At 44.6% G+C, this 14567-nt stretch overlaps 2 protein-coding genes across 3 annotated transcripts in view; both read right to left on the reverse strand.

Annotated features, from left to right (window-relative positions):
- The window catches only part of FAM107B (family with sequence similarity 107 member B), a 60228-nt gene extending 58815 nt beyond the window's left edge, over positions 1-1413 (reverse strand). The window contains exon 1 of one of the 2 annotated variants that reach the window (XM_050324193.1): positions 1250-1413. The gene's annotated coding sequence lies outside the window, so the exon portion shown is untranslated. The remainder of the gene's footprint in view (positions 1-1249) is intronic. The other variant, XM_050324190.1, reaches the window with a different exon arrangement.
- Positions 1414-1749: 336 nt separating this feature from the next.
- The window catches only part of LOC126644426 (uncharacterized), a 64147-nt gene continuing 51329 nt past the window's right edge, over positions 1750-14567 (reverse strand). The window contains exons 3-4 of the mRNA XM_050323772.1: positions 5101-5170; positions 1750-1813 (exon numbers count right to left, since the gene is read on the reverse strand). Of these exons, the coding sequence (XP_050179729.1) occupies positions 1750-1813; positions 5101-5170 (134 nt within the window). The remainder of the gene's footprint in view (positions 1814-5100; positions 5171-14567) is intronic.

The following is a 14567-nucleotide window of genomic DNA, read 5'->3' on the forward strand; positions in this document are numbered from 1 at the left end:
TCCACAAGCAATCATTCTCATTTTCAGCAATGTTCTTCTACGCTCCTACTTCTCTTGCTAAGTCTGTGGAAGTTGAATTTCCTGACTGGTGCTACAGGACTTAGTACACACATAGGAGTACCACAACACAGAGCAGCTCTGCTGCCAGAGTTATTCAACAATACTCCCACCACAAACTATACACAGCGACCACACTAGGCTCACACAGAAGCATCTTTTCCTCCTTTTGTTGCATTTTTGTGCGACTATGCGAATTCTCAGCGAAACCCCAAAAGTTCACATGTTGCTGCCTCTCTCTTGAGTTTGCCACAAGCATGCCCTGGACTTACAGACTCTGCTCCAATGCCAGGCATGGCTGTACACCGCACTCTCACAGTATTGATTTATGCCAGAACTCATTAAGCTATGAAAAAAAATCCAATGGCCGAAGCAAACAAGTAGTTCAGTCTCACAGAGCTCCTGCGCTGCACCCTTTCCCTTCGTGCACCCCCAAAACACGTTTATCCATACAGTTATCCTGGCCAGCTGTGCAGCCTTTCACCCCAATGCACAGGAAAACCTGGATATTTGGACTCTCCTGGTCCTTGAGGGAAACTTTGACAGATCCAGGTTGGAGCGGTGGGAGCACAGGAGACAGCAGCTCCTCGGGGCTTGCCCCGCTCCAAGCTTCTGCTTGTTTTAAAGATTTAAGGAAACAATCCACTGCCCACACCAGAAGTTCAGCTGCTCCTAATACTCATTTCACAGGGCAGCACTTAGAGGAAATAAAACACGTATAATTCTTATCCGCCTTACCTTTTCTTTCCATCCACCACCACGCTCCCCCGGCCCCACCAGCCCGCACCCATGGACCCGGCCGGGCTGTGGGGGTGCTCCCACCGCTGCAAGAGTCACCAGAGAATCAAAGCTGCCCCACGGAGAAGCTGAAACACCCACGGGCTCCAGGGCCCCGGAGGACCTGGGACACCGGCGGGGGGCGGCGGGACCGGCAGCACCCCCGGTGCTCCGCACACCCCCTGCTTGGTTCCCCCTTCGCTCTATGCAGAGCCGCGATGAACTCCTCGTGTTTCCCTTCGCGACTGAAGGCGAAGAGACGTGGCTCTGCCGCGGGACCCCCACGGCCCAGGGGTGACCCCCGGGAACACCCCGCTCCCCGCTCCCCTCCCCGCCGTCCCTCATCCCCCCCGGGCTGGGCTGTCCCGCCGCTCCGCGCCAGCGCCTTTGTGTGCGGAGCAGACACAGAACCCACCTCGGTGGGGCGGCTCTGCCCGCCCGGCAGCGCGGGGGTAGAGGGCACGGGGAGCCGAGGAGGGAGGCTGGGAAGGAAGGAGAGAAACGGCAGCCGCCCGCTCGGTGCCCGCCGGAGTGTCCGCCCGGCCCCGCCACACGCGCGGAGCCGGCCCGGCCGCGCCTGAGGGGAGCGGCGGGGCGGGCCGGGGGCGGGCCCGGCGCTGAGTCACAGCCGCGGCCGCCCCGCCGCCTCCTTTGTTGTCAGGCGTGGAGAAATCCGCCGTGGCGGGGATGGCTGGGGGGAAACCCCGGGGGAAACGAGGGGGAAAGCGGTGTGTGTGGGGCGGCGGTGAGCCCGTGAGGCGCCTCTCCCCGGGAGGGACAGCACGCGTGGGGCAGCGTGAGGGACCGGACCCACGGGCGGCCCACAAAGTCCTGCCGAGGCCGCGGGTCCGCTCACCTGCAGGAGATACCCCTCCCTCCTCATGGAAGAGAATCACCTCACGGCTGTGCCTCCCTTTAACTTTCCCCGAGTGGTTCTTTCCCCTTTCCCGTGTCCGTGTGGATATTCCCACCGGTCATTCTGTAGGAATCAAGGTCCCCATGCAACTAAGAGGCCAAGAGGTCACGGCCAGCCAGCCCAAACGTGCCTCAGTGTACCCAAAATCTAGTCTCCTAATGAGTTACTACACGATGGGGACATGAGAGAGAGCCTGGGGCACAGCATAGCGTGCACAGACTTTGGGAGTGAACCCAAACAAAGACAGACTTTTGGGGATGAAATGTGTGTTTATACACTGGGGTACATGCTGGGATTAAATAGATTTCTTTTGTATATTTATCACTAGGATTATTTTGTGTTTCTTCAAAGCAGATGACTTGAATCACAGCATAGCAACTGGAGTCATCTCAGGGATGGAAAGCTTCAGCCTGATCTCAAGAGCTCAATAACTTGAGGAGCTGAACATTCAGCATCACTGGGGCTGCACAGGCAGGCCCTTCCTCTCCAAAACCCCCAGCCCCAAAAGTCCCAGCAAGAAGACTGTTGGGTGCTCAGTAGATGGTGCTGTTTCCACCGAATTTATCCTAGATAACCCACTGGCCCCGAAATGTGTTGTCCATGTTCACAGTATCAGCCCTGACAACGGGCAGTTTCTTTCCTCAGTGCCTTTTCCTTTACAGGAGTGTTGTCAGATATAGTTGCTCTGTATGTGGTGCTCATGGATACTGTATGGAGAGAAACCTCATAAAAAATGATATTTTTTTTTGTTGTTTAATAAATGGGGTAAATGATGTGCCTAGATGAATGCAGCAGTATAAATATTGATTAGTTTCCTGTTCTGTGAACAGCCCTCAGTCTGAGGTATGGAAGGGGAAGTGGTGTATGACCAGGCAATAGTAAACAGCAAGGAAATAAAGTGAACTGCAAGGCCAGCGGAATGCTGGATTTCCTTATCTTTTGCATTCTTGACCTTACAGACCTCTCCATATCATTTCTGTATGCAAGCATTAACCATGTCTATTCTAAAGACACTCTGTAGCCCTGATCAAGTTTTTATCTCTCTTAAGACACTACACAGGCAGTTGTCCCTGCTCTGAAACTTGACACTTTGCATCAGTGTTTCCCAGCCCTTCCTCTGCTCAGACAGTTATTTTGCTGTGATACATACGATATTCCCTGCAGATACTGCACATCCACACCTTTAAGTGCAATGTAACACTTTGTTTAAGGAAAATTAGAAAAAAAAATTCTGGATATCTTGCCATGGTTTGTCAAAAGAGCACAAGTGTTTTATACGGTTGTAACTACTTTGTTCCAGACTTGCATTCAGTTCAGGTGTGTGGTATGTGGCATCACTGGCAGGTGCAGATTTAGCAAAGTCCCTCCCCACACAGACTATTATCTTATCCTCTGTGAAATGACTGTAATGCTGTGCAACCCCTAAGCTACCATGGCTGTATCTGGACTTGAAAAGTATTGCTGGACATAACTGAGAAAGGAAAAAATTTAGGAGGGGCAGAAAGTTGAAGGACTAATCAAGAAGACACCTGAGGACCAGTGATGGCTGATATGAACCTGCTATCCTGGCGTCTTAATTCCTCACTCAGTGCCTCACACAAGACAGTGGTCAAGTGATAGCTCTGAGTCAAACATCTCACAAGCAATTGAAGGAATATCTTGAGTCATCACATTGCCTGGTTTTGGTGCAAGAGCTGCCTTGTAGCCCAAACCCCTGAGTCAGTCCAGCTCAGCTCCAGTCCGTGAGTGAGGAACATGGTCATATGAGGAGTCAGTATTGTCTCCCATCTGTGAGCCACTCTAGTTTCTGGCTTTCTTATTCCTCCTCTAAGGCACATCATATGTGTCTCTTGCCTTTTGACCACATGAAAATTACAATGTGTGGTTCATGTGATGAAGAAACTTGGCAAAAACTGCATTTTACTCATGACAAGCCTTCTCTCCCCCAACACTTTGAAACTCCAGAAAGTACTCGAGAAGGCCTCAGGGATCCTTCTAGATGAAAAGCAATATATAAATATAAGATATTACCAGTTATTTTAAATGAAAAGCAGTGTATTAGAATGCAAAAAAAAAAAAATAAACTGGCCTCACTTTGGAACAACTCTGACAGAGAGTGATGCACTGGAAATACTTAACATGGTAAATCCCCTTTTTATTAACATTGTAGCCAAAAGTGCACAGTCATTCTGTTGTGTAAGTATCATGGGACATATGTGGTATGTAGTTTGGCGTTTTGGTATCTCATGAATCAAGTATTATGTACTTTAATTGCCTGTTGCTGTTTGCATTTCTTTTTAGTCAAACTGCAGAAATAAAAGCAAATTCATCCTTTAATTATTTGAGTTGTCCTCTTTGTGAGGCAGGGAATTGCATTTTACTCCATGCTTGCACCATACCTGGCCTTTGAGTGTTACCACATTATAACCGTAAATAATGGTAACAACAACTTTACTGTGGCAGAAACAAAGTGGAGTCAGCTGCTGTGGGATTCCCCTTGCTTAATTTTAGCTGTCTGAAAGCAGACATCTCGTCTAAGCAGGTCAGGTGAGCTGGGGGAAGAGGTAGGTACCTCCAGAGGGAGATCTGTGCCTCCTTCCTCAGGTGTCTGTATTAGAACTGGATTCATTTCTTCTGGAAGTGCTTCTGCTGGTTAAACAAGGCAGCACCTGAACAGCTTCAGCTAGATACCGTCCTCAGAATTTCTTTTTTTTTTTTTAATTCCTTTACCCAAAGTGGAAAAATGCCTCCCCATTGCCTGTTCCCATTTGTAAACAAGAGCTGAGCGCTGCCTGTACACCAGGATTTTTATTCCAGGTAATAATGGTGAAGCACTCACATGAATTATAGGAGAATGTGGTTTTTCTTTATTTCCCCGTAGCCACTTTAAATGTTCATTTTTCTAGATTTTTAATTTAATAGAAGTAAATCAACTGAAATGCAAGTTGTTATGTAGGTTTTTTTCTGTACCATAATTCTGCAGAAACATCAGTTAAGTATCTGAAGAAACATCTGCTATGCACATAGATATATTAATATATATAGGAGCTGAACAATATGACTTCAGAGCTTGCAGAGTTTTCTTTACACAAAGCCAGGGGCATAAAAGGGATTTCCTCCAAGTTTTCCTGTGTATTAATAATGAAGATCAGGATGCCACCTTTGTTTCCTCCCTTCTGAGCGTACAGTGAAAGGAAATGGTTCTGGATAGAATCACGAAGAGCAGTGGAAAAAAACAGACTACACTCCACACTGGCACTCAGAAGTTTAATTATCCAGCATGCTGCATCTTTATGGAAGAAGGAGACAGATAAATCCCATATGTTAATAGTTGGCCCCCTGTGGCTGACCTTTGGCTCAAATATTCCATATTGTGATTAATGTCGCGCAGTTGGATCCAAAACACGCTCATTCCCCAGGCTGCAGGGAAAGAAAGGGGATTTAATTTACCTTCCAACAGCAGAGTTTCATTTGATCGCTCTTTCGGAGACTGATTTTATCCCTGCCTGTAGTCTGGCCTCTAAAGAGCTGTCCTGTGTTTCCTCTGCTAGGACTCTTAAGACCCAGCTTCTTATATTGCCTCCACTACTGGCTCACTCAGCAACCTGAAATAAGTCATTTTGCCTGAGGTTCTGTTCTCTTGCTCAGATAGAACAGAGAAAATAATCGTAACTTCCTTGCTGTCACAGTTTGAAATTTGCAGATAGAAGACACTAAGCAAGGTTCATCTTCAGACAAAATTGTGTGTTGACCTCTAGAATCTAGAGGTCTCACAAGAATAGCTCAGAAAATCATATATATGCTTGGATTGTGGTTTTCTGGCCACCTTCTGCCATAATCTTGCAGTTCTTATGTGCCGTAGGTTGTGTTTGTCTTCTCATGTCATTATAGTAATTTTGCATCATGCTAATAAAAAACCTGTACCCCTGGTCCTGGCACAGGTAAGCAGGCACCAAGATCTCTGAGCTTATGTGTCAGTTTGGTCCTGAAGGACACAGGATCCGTGGACAAGGTGCACGTCCCGTATATTACAAATACACAGTGCCTAGAAATTCGTGGCACTTTTCTGAGGAAATCAGATTCTCAAACATACAGCTACAGGTGGGCTCAGAGCTGTAATGAAGAACATTTTAACAGACTCAACAGTGTGTCACTGGCATCTGCTGTAGGGTCAAAGCCTTGAGGTGCTGCAATTAATAATACCAGAATTCCTCCCCACGTGACTTCTCTAGGGTGAGGTCTGACACAGAAAGTCTCATCCATAGCTAATTAAAGCCATTGGTAAAATTGCCACAGCCCTCAAGTGAGTTTAGACGGAGCCCTCATTTCTGCCTGCCTCCTAGATTAGATAAAGCAGCAAAGCCTGAGGAGGGCTTGGACACTGCTCCTACTCCCTTGGAGATCATAAGGACTTTTGCTTGGACTGGACCTATAAAGACATGCCCAGCTGTCTTCCCATGGATGACAGAGAAAAGTCTGTGAAAATACAGCTGTAATAGCTGGAGATACAAAAAAAAATATGAGACAAAGCCTCTGAGGAGCTCTGTCCCTACTTCCAGCCAGGACACATGGACTGTTGTGCAGGCTGGGCAAATTTTTCCATTTCCAACCTGATTTATTTACTGAAGATGACAGGCTGCTCTTGGGCTGACCATACAGCAACTGGAGCAGACAATCTCATATAATTTCCCACTACAGCAGATAATTAAGTGTGCTTTCCCCCATGAAAGGAAAGATGGACAGATTTCTCTGCGCTCTGAACCATAAAGTACATGCAAATTGCAAGGAACAAGTGGTTTTATTTCTGTCCTTTGTGTAGGAATGGTTGCACTCCGAAGACTTTCCATGGGCCACATATGTGTTTGCAGAGGACCATGCATATGGATCGAGAGTCCACAGCATCTTCCATCACAGGATCTCAAAATGCTGTTAATTCTAACAACTTGTTCTGGTTTGGGCTGGGATAAAGTTAATTTTCTTCCTACTAGTTGGTACTGTGAGATATCAACAACCATGCTGTTTGCAGCGTGTCCGTCACCAGAATATATAAACGTTTAATTTAAAGATGAAAAACTACAGATTTTCATCTTTTGAAAATTGCCTACACTAGTTGGAGTTAATGTGAGACTTAGAGATCATCACAGCTAAAAATAAAGGGGAGGGGAAGGAAAAGGGGAAGGGGAAGGGGAAGGGGGAAAGGGAAGGGGGAAGGGGAAGGGAAAGGGGAAGGGAAAGGGGAAGGGAAAGGGGAAGGGAAAGAGGAAGGGAAAGGGAAAGGGGAAGGGAAAGAGGAAGGGAAAGGGGAAGGGGAAGGGGAAGGGAAGGGAAGGGAAGGGAAGGGAAGGAAGGGAAGGGAAGGAAGGGAAGGGAAGGGAAGGAAGGGAAGGGAAGGGAAGGGAAGGGAAGGGAAGGGAAGGGAAGGAAGGGAAGGGAAGGGAAGGGAAGGGAAGGGAAGGGAAGGGAAGGGAAGGGAAGGGAAGGGAGAAGAAAAAAGAAAAAAAGAAAAAAAAAGAAAAGCCACAAACACCTGCTACCCTTTGATATCTGAAAGGAGAAAGTTTATCTCTAGCTGTTGAGCTTCCTATATTTCTATGTGGGTTTTCCTATGCAGAAATCTGTGAGTATGGGTTAGGCTGTGCCTAGCAGAGAGCCTTGAACAAGCTCAGCATCTTAGACCTTCTGTGCAAGCTCTGTAGACCTGTTGGGTACACACCCAAGTAGGTTTGAGTGTGTCCAAATCCCTTCATATGGGCAGGTTAGACCAGCTTATCACACCACAACAGTTCTGATGTGCATCTGGAAATCCTTAATTTTAGCCAAGCTGCTCTGGTTTTCCATAATTCCCTAGAAAAACATAAAAATCCACAAGATGACAGATAATCTAGAGTGTTAGGGTTGACAGAGCCATCCAAGCCAGCACACTGGGATAGCAGCAGTTCTGGGATCAGGAATCAGAGCTCCAGGTTCTCACCATCCCAGTAACAGGCAGGTTGCACACTGGAGTCTGTCTCCACCACAGAACTGGTTCAGGCCTGTGATCTGCATGTGGCATCTCTGGTTGACTCAGGCCCATTTTAGGCAGTTACACCATGAAGTTCTGCTGGATTATCTCTGGCCCTGCATGCTAATGGGACTTCTGGGGTCATTCTTCCTTGGGAAGTTGTTCTAAAGTAAGTTCAAAGTCTCTCTGATTCTTTCTCAATGAGTCATTCATCATGGGAGTGCTTGTCTTGGTCCTCCAGACACATGGGGGAAAACTGTGGGAAGAAACTGAAGAGACCAAGTAAATGTGTTAGGATCCCAGGGGAAAGCAGAGCCATAGTCTGCACTTCAGCTGTGGCTGCAAAGCCCAGTGACAGTGTATTGTGTATGATCAAGAAAGAAAATACAGGGAACACTGTACCAGAGCCTTCAGCAGTGGGTAGTGAAGGCACAGTGTGAGCACAGTAGGTCCATTTCAGCTTAATCAGTTTACAATCTCAGCTGAGTCTCGTCACCACTTCTACTACAAATAATAACAAAGAGTAATGACAGCAACATGAGCAATTAACAGAAATAGGTTTCAAACTTTTTTCCTGGTTTCCCACTTGAAATAAATCATTGTTCTGTCCTTAACTCTTCATTTTTATTGTCTACCCCCTGTGGTTTAGTAACCAGCTGGCATTCCTTACAAAGAAATCAGCAGGTTGATTGACACTGTGGCTACCCTGAAGTCCTCCGAGGCTTTCTTATTGACTGACCATATCTTAGATAAGGCTGCCAGTAAATTATAGTTCTGCTTAAGAGCATCTGCCTCAGGGCTGCTCTCCCCTCATTATAAATCCTGATCTAATCCTGCATGTCTCTTCAATTATTGGAGAGTACAATTCAAGAAGTGGCTTCCCCAGTGAATGTGAAATGAGATAAACTATTCCTAAGTAGGGTAAACATGAATACTCAAAAGTTAAGCTAAGCATTTCCAGGCCAGTCTCCTTCTGATTTTCATGTGGTTTCCAAAGGAACAACATGTCACCACTCCTGCTAATGTTGACTGTTATTTCACCAGAAGTTAGTTTTAAAAATCAGTTTGAAAGTTCTACCTGTCAGTAGAACTTCTTGTAAGTGTTTCTGTCTGCAAGAACCACATGTATGACAACTCAGGTGACAGCCTTAAGAAAGGTATTGGATAAGTCACTCACTTTAGAGTTCCCAGTCTGCCACAGAAAGTCTTGGGAGATGCTTCATCACCAAGATACAGGAAAGACATTTAATTTAGGAAATCAATGAATGTGAGTGAGCAAATGGAAAAAGAACTAGCTTATCTTAACATTTTTGCACATTAGGCAGATAAATGATGTCCTGGATTGCTGGATGTGTTCAACACATCAGTGCTGATGGAGATGAGTTAGTCCATGTTACAGACCGGTGAACAAAAATATCTCATTTGCAGAAGCATCCTACCGTGCTGAATAAAGGGTGAATAAAGGAGCCTGTCAGTGCTCCTGTTGGATCAGTACCTGCTCCAAGTTCCAGTAACTGGGACAACTGCCATCACTTTCTGTGGTCTTCCACACACATCTGAGCACCAATGTCCAGCTTTGCAGGTCCTACCTGAACTCTGACCCTCGCCTTTCACGAGCACCCTTTTGCTGCAAGAAGCATTATGTTGCATGTTGCCTTTATACAAATCTAAAAACTGTGTTTGAGCACTAGTAGATAACGTGATTTTTATTTACAGCTTTGTATTTTCACCTGGATAAATAGAAGGAAGCAGAAGGATTTTTTTTCATTTGGGACAAATGTGCATCTAACAACGAAATTAATGGAATCTGTGAACCCACGCCAAGGTTATATAGCAGTTTGACTCAATGTAATGTTAATGACTTATTGTAATTGTGCATTAAAGCCCAGATTTTGTTTTTTTCCACAGCATTTCTCTCTGCCTAAGGGAAGTTTGTTGTTCACTGGGCTTCAAATACAGAGTGAATTTTGACATCTCTGGTGGGAAATCAACAGTGTGTCTCGATGCTGCTGTCATCAATGTGAGCTGTTTGTTAGATCATTAATTTGTGCCAAGGAAGGCAGGATAGATTGGGATGTCAGATGGTAGAAAGAGGAGCACTCATCTGAGGGCATGGTGGGGCTAGACACAGATCATCCTTCCTCAGCCTCAACCTACATTGCCAGCCCAGGGAGCCTGTCCTGCAGACAGGACTCAGGACTCATAATATACCCATGGGAACCTCTTTTCTTGCACTTCCTCCTGATCTGTCCTAAGTATAAAGACATCAAAAGACTGTAAGACTGGCTGCAGTATTAAAATTACAATTCTGTCTAGACCCATCTCTGGCTGTGAACAAAAGTAAATTCCCAAGGAATGCTACAAGGAAAGGGTAAACATACATGATACCCCAATCACAGCCTCTAGACACCCACAGCTTCCTGGCTGTAGATTTCTATTCATTTCTACAAGTAGATGAAGATTTATAGATATAACTGCTGATAGATCTTTTTTTCCCTTGAACCAGTCCAGACTCCCCTTAAATTCATGTAAGATTTTGGCAGTATCTTTTGGCAAGAAATTGCAAAGCTCAGTGATCTCATTCTAGAGAATACTATGCTACACTAGTTAAAAATATCTTTTGTAAATAATAAACACTATCACTGAGTAAAATTTTTCATATAGGAAACGTCCACAGGCTTCTCTGCTGTTGGATCTCAGAAATATTATTTAACCCAGGCCCCCTCAAAATCAGCAAGAGATTTTTTAAATTTAGTTAGATCCACAATTCCCAGGAGATGGGAAAAAATAGACCAAATTACAACTTAGTCAAAGTGAGGTTTGACCTCTCCTAAGTACCCAATATCCTTTATTACAGTTCTGGCTTTGTAATCCTGCTTTAGTTTCTAGCAGGATTCATCAAAACATTAATTTCACTTCAAAAAAAGCTACAGAGTGTTTCTTAAGGAAAGATGAAAGGCTGAATGGTGAATGGGGCTGCTCCACTGCAAACAATTACTGAAACAAACAGGTCCAATAAAAAAGCTCTACTCTCATTTACACAGCTACAGCACTCATCTAGCTAAATTGTGGGCCCTTTCATCAAAGGTTTTAATCTGGATGATCTCCTTGTAATTCCCTCAGATTTATACCATTTGTACCCTGGTTTTGATCAGCTGTTTCTTCGGTGCTATTCACTAAGGCAGAGGCACCCTGTAAACACAGTGCACTTCAGTGGACTCCCTTATTTATGTACTTACAGATAATTTCAATATTTCCCCAAACAAGACGTGCCACCGTGACCCATGGAGTCAATACATATTGCATTTGCATTCTTTTATAATGCAAGGCAGTTGTAGAATTACGTACAAATAGACCTCCAGGGGCCTGACCTCCCAGCTGTATTAAATAAACCCCCTTAGCACAAAGGAGGAAGAAAAGGAAACAAAGAGCTTCCTGCTGGCTTTTCCTGGATGCGTAGAAGTGAAATAATTCACTTCAGCGTCCTGTGGAAATAAAGGGTGGTTAGAAAACATCAGAAATGAACCTTTACAAAAATACAGCCCTAGAAGGGAGAGAGTAAACATCTTGCCTGTGGAGAGGAGTGGAGTTTTCCCAGGGCATTCGCTCACCATCACAGCCCTGCAGAAAGCATTTAGTCTTTATTCAGACTAAAAGTCCTTGTGCTGTGGAAACCATAAGGGGAAAGTGTACCACTTGGATGGACATAGTTCCAGGGTGGGTTTTGGCAGTAGTTTATATAAACCCCTCTGAGATGATTTATACTGAGCTGCAAATTTGAATCTTTATTGGTACACATACAAATAGGCAATCTGCCTGTGATCTGATAAAAGGAGCTGTTTAGACATAATTTCTGGTTTTCTTGCAAAATATTTAAATGAAAGTTTCAAAACAATTTTGTATCAGTTTAAAATCAAACATTTTTTTCAGGGTTTGTTTATATATTAACCAAAACCCACATGCCTTCCTAAAACTTTTAACAAATATTTCCATTTAGTCAAAAAAACCTGTTTCTGGAAAAGTCTTCTTTTGGAAATACCAATCCTCTAAGAAAACTGATGTTAGACTTTTGGTGATTCTGGGCAGACCTTGTAAAGTGGATGATTCTCAGTTTGTTCTGCCCTGTGGGCATCTTCTGCATCTATGCATTAAACCTGAACAAATGGCATTTCCATTGCCTTTATAACCAAGTCCTCCCCTGTGTGCATCTCACTGTCTGTATTCCCTGGATTTAATGGCAGTGGAGGGATATCTCATTCATGTCCTGTGATGAGTGGTGGTTTTCCATGTGTCTGTTCCCAGAAAGAGACAGAACGGAAAATCAATGGGGTTTTTCTAATTTATGTGAGTGTTAACAGGATGGATCTGGAGAGGGAAGCTCAGTAGTGCTTACTCATGACCCTTTGGTTTTGTCCACCAATGTCACTGTCCTGGTCTCACAGCATCCAGAGCAGAGACACACATTTTGTCAGCAATTAAGTGAACGGAAAAAGGCTGGCAAAGGTTTGCCCTGTGGCTCATTTCATTTCAGAGACCATTGAAGTCAAGGGATCAGAAGGAGAAGCTGAAGCTTAGCATGTGTCACCAGCCCTCCTAGGACCTGCCATGTCTTGCATACAAATGTGGTTTGACCAATCCAAGCGCTGAATCTGAAGCCCTGTTTGCATATGACAGCATATGCCAGATTTTTGTTTGCAAAATCCAAAGTGGGAATGACTGGGACATAATCAAAAGCCCCTGACTGGGAAGTGTTAGATAAATGGTTCTGGTTCTGGTTTCAATTCATCTCCTTTGTTAATCTTATTATTCAGTGACTGCTTAGAGCCATCTCATGCTCATTTAAACTAAATACATAACCCAATTAAAACAATCCTGAGCTATTTAGATCTATAGAATTAGACTAAATTTCAGTGCTTCTGACAGTTTAGATCATTCAGAGCTCTAAAGCGTGAATATCTATATCATTAGTTTATCTTCTCTCATCTCAACCATCATTACTAAATTGTACATATGGGTTGGGAGATTCTCATATTTCCTATATGTCACAACAGTTCCAACCAATTTCCTTAATAAAGCAGCACCTAAATGACTGGATACTGTAATCCCCTGGTATGGCTTTATGTCTGACTGCAGGATACAGAACGTGGGTCTGCAAATCCACTTGGGTGCCTGGGATCATTGGGAATGTGCTGAAGTGGTGGCAAGAAAGGGCAGAGGAAAAAGGTGGGGCTGGAAGAATTTGGTTCATCAACACAGCTTTCCTAGCAGAACTGGAGCCTTACCAAAGGCCTGATGGCCTTTTTTTTCTGCTGTAGGAAATAATCTGCTAACTAGAGAGTTCACAGTGGAAGGAAACAAGGAGAAGGGGGTAGTTAGGCTGAAACAATGAAATGCTTTTCTCATCAACTGTGCTTAAACCCAGCTGCAAGTTGATCTGTTTTGCTAGGAACAGGCAAGCAAGGTATTTCCAGGGGATTCTCACAAGGTTGTGATTAAAAACAAGGAATATGCAAGAAATTAAAGTAAGAATTTAACTAAAACAAGGACAAGAAACTCATGGCAAAAGGGGACCTTAGCAAATAACCCCAAACATAATTTGTTCCCTGGATTTTGTACCATTTATGTTCACAAACTGTTCATGAGCAGATTGCAAAGCTAAAACAAGCAAACAAATGAGAAAACATTTATTAATTATGGAATAAGTAATATACAATATGTTATGAGTTAGAGATAATTCTTGGTCTCCAAATTGTATGAGCCAGGATTGTGTGAGTCATACTTTGAACAGTGTCACTTTGTCACACTAGTCAGATGGCTCTGCAAGGACTCAAAACCAGCACAGTTCATCCCAGCAGTGAACAGAAAGCTTTGATATATCAGCAGGGACCTGGTGGAACTGGAGAAGGTACGGGGGAAGACAACTGAAGTCAAGGGGATGGAGCAGCTGCCTCACAAGGAGAGGTGGGAAACACAGAGGTCCTTCAGTTTGGAGAAAAAGCAGCTGAGAAGGGATAAGACTGAGATCTGCCAGTTCACAAAGGTGGTGGGTAGGTTCAAAGGACAAAGTTAGACACACATCCCTCAATATTTGTAGCAAGTACAGCAACCCAAGAGCACCAGCTATTTCTTGAGGGGACCCATGAGCTGATGCAGAGCTGCCAAGGGTGCTCTACCTGGGGATGTGACAGCACCAGGGAAGCACGGTCTCCCAGATAAAGCAGTGGTTATGGCCAAAGGGTGGTGGAGAAAGACTTGCAACTGGCCCCCTGATCTGAGCATTCAGGCCTTTCTTATGTCCTTACCTCATCTGGTGTGAGATAACACAGGATAACTGAGCTGCAAAAAAAAATGAGTCCCAGTTGTATAAAATTTTCAAAGGTGTGAAAGAATCTGTGTGAATATGTTTGTTCAGCCTGAAGAAGAGAAGGCTTTGACCTAATTGCACCTGCCAGTACCTGAAGGGAGCCGACAGGAACAATGGAGAAAGTCTATGGGCAGAGAAATTGTGGATGCCCCATCTTGGGAAGTGTTCAAGGCCAAGTTGGAGAGAACTTTGAGCAACCCAGTCTAGTGGAAGGTGTCCCTGCCCATGGAGGGGGTTGGAAGGAGATGATCTTTCAGGTCCCTTCCAACCCAGACCAGTTTATCATTCTGTGATCCTATGGCACCACCTTGATTTTGGTTTGAACACTTCAGGTCAGATTCCACCTCCCTGCTCATGTGCTTGGACTAATGCATGGATTCTTTGCCAGTCACACAGGAGCTGAGCTTCCCAGCATCCCACATGCTATAAGTTAGAAGTGGTGGAATGAATAG

This window comes from Myiozetetes cayanensis, unplaced genomic scaffold (assembly GCF_022539395.1).
Source record: "Myiozetetes cayanensis isolate MyiCay16 unplaced genomic scaffold, myiCay2020 scf3, whole genome shotgun sequence".
Taxonomy (NCBI): domain Eukaryota; kingdom Metazoa; phylum Chordata; class Aves; order Passeriformes; family Tyrannidae; genus Myiozetetes; species Myiozetetes cayanensis.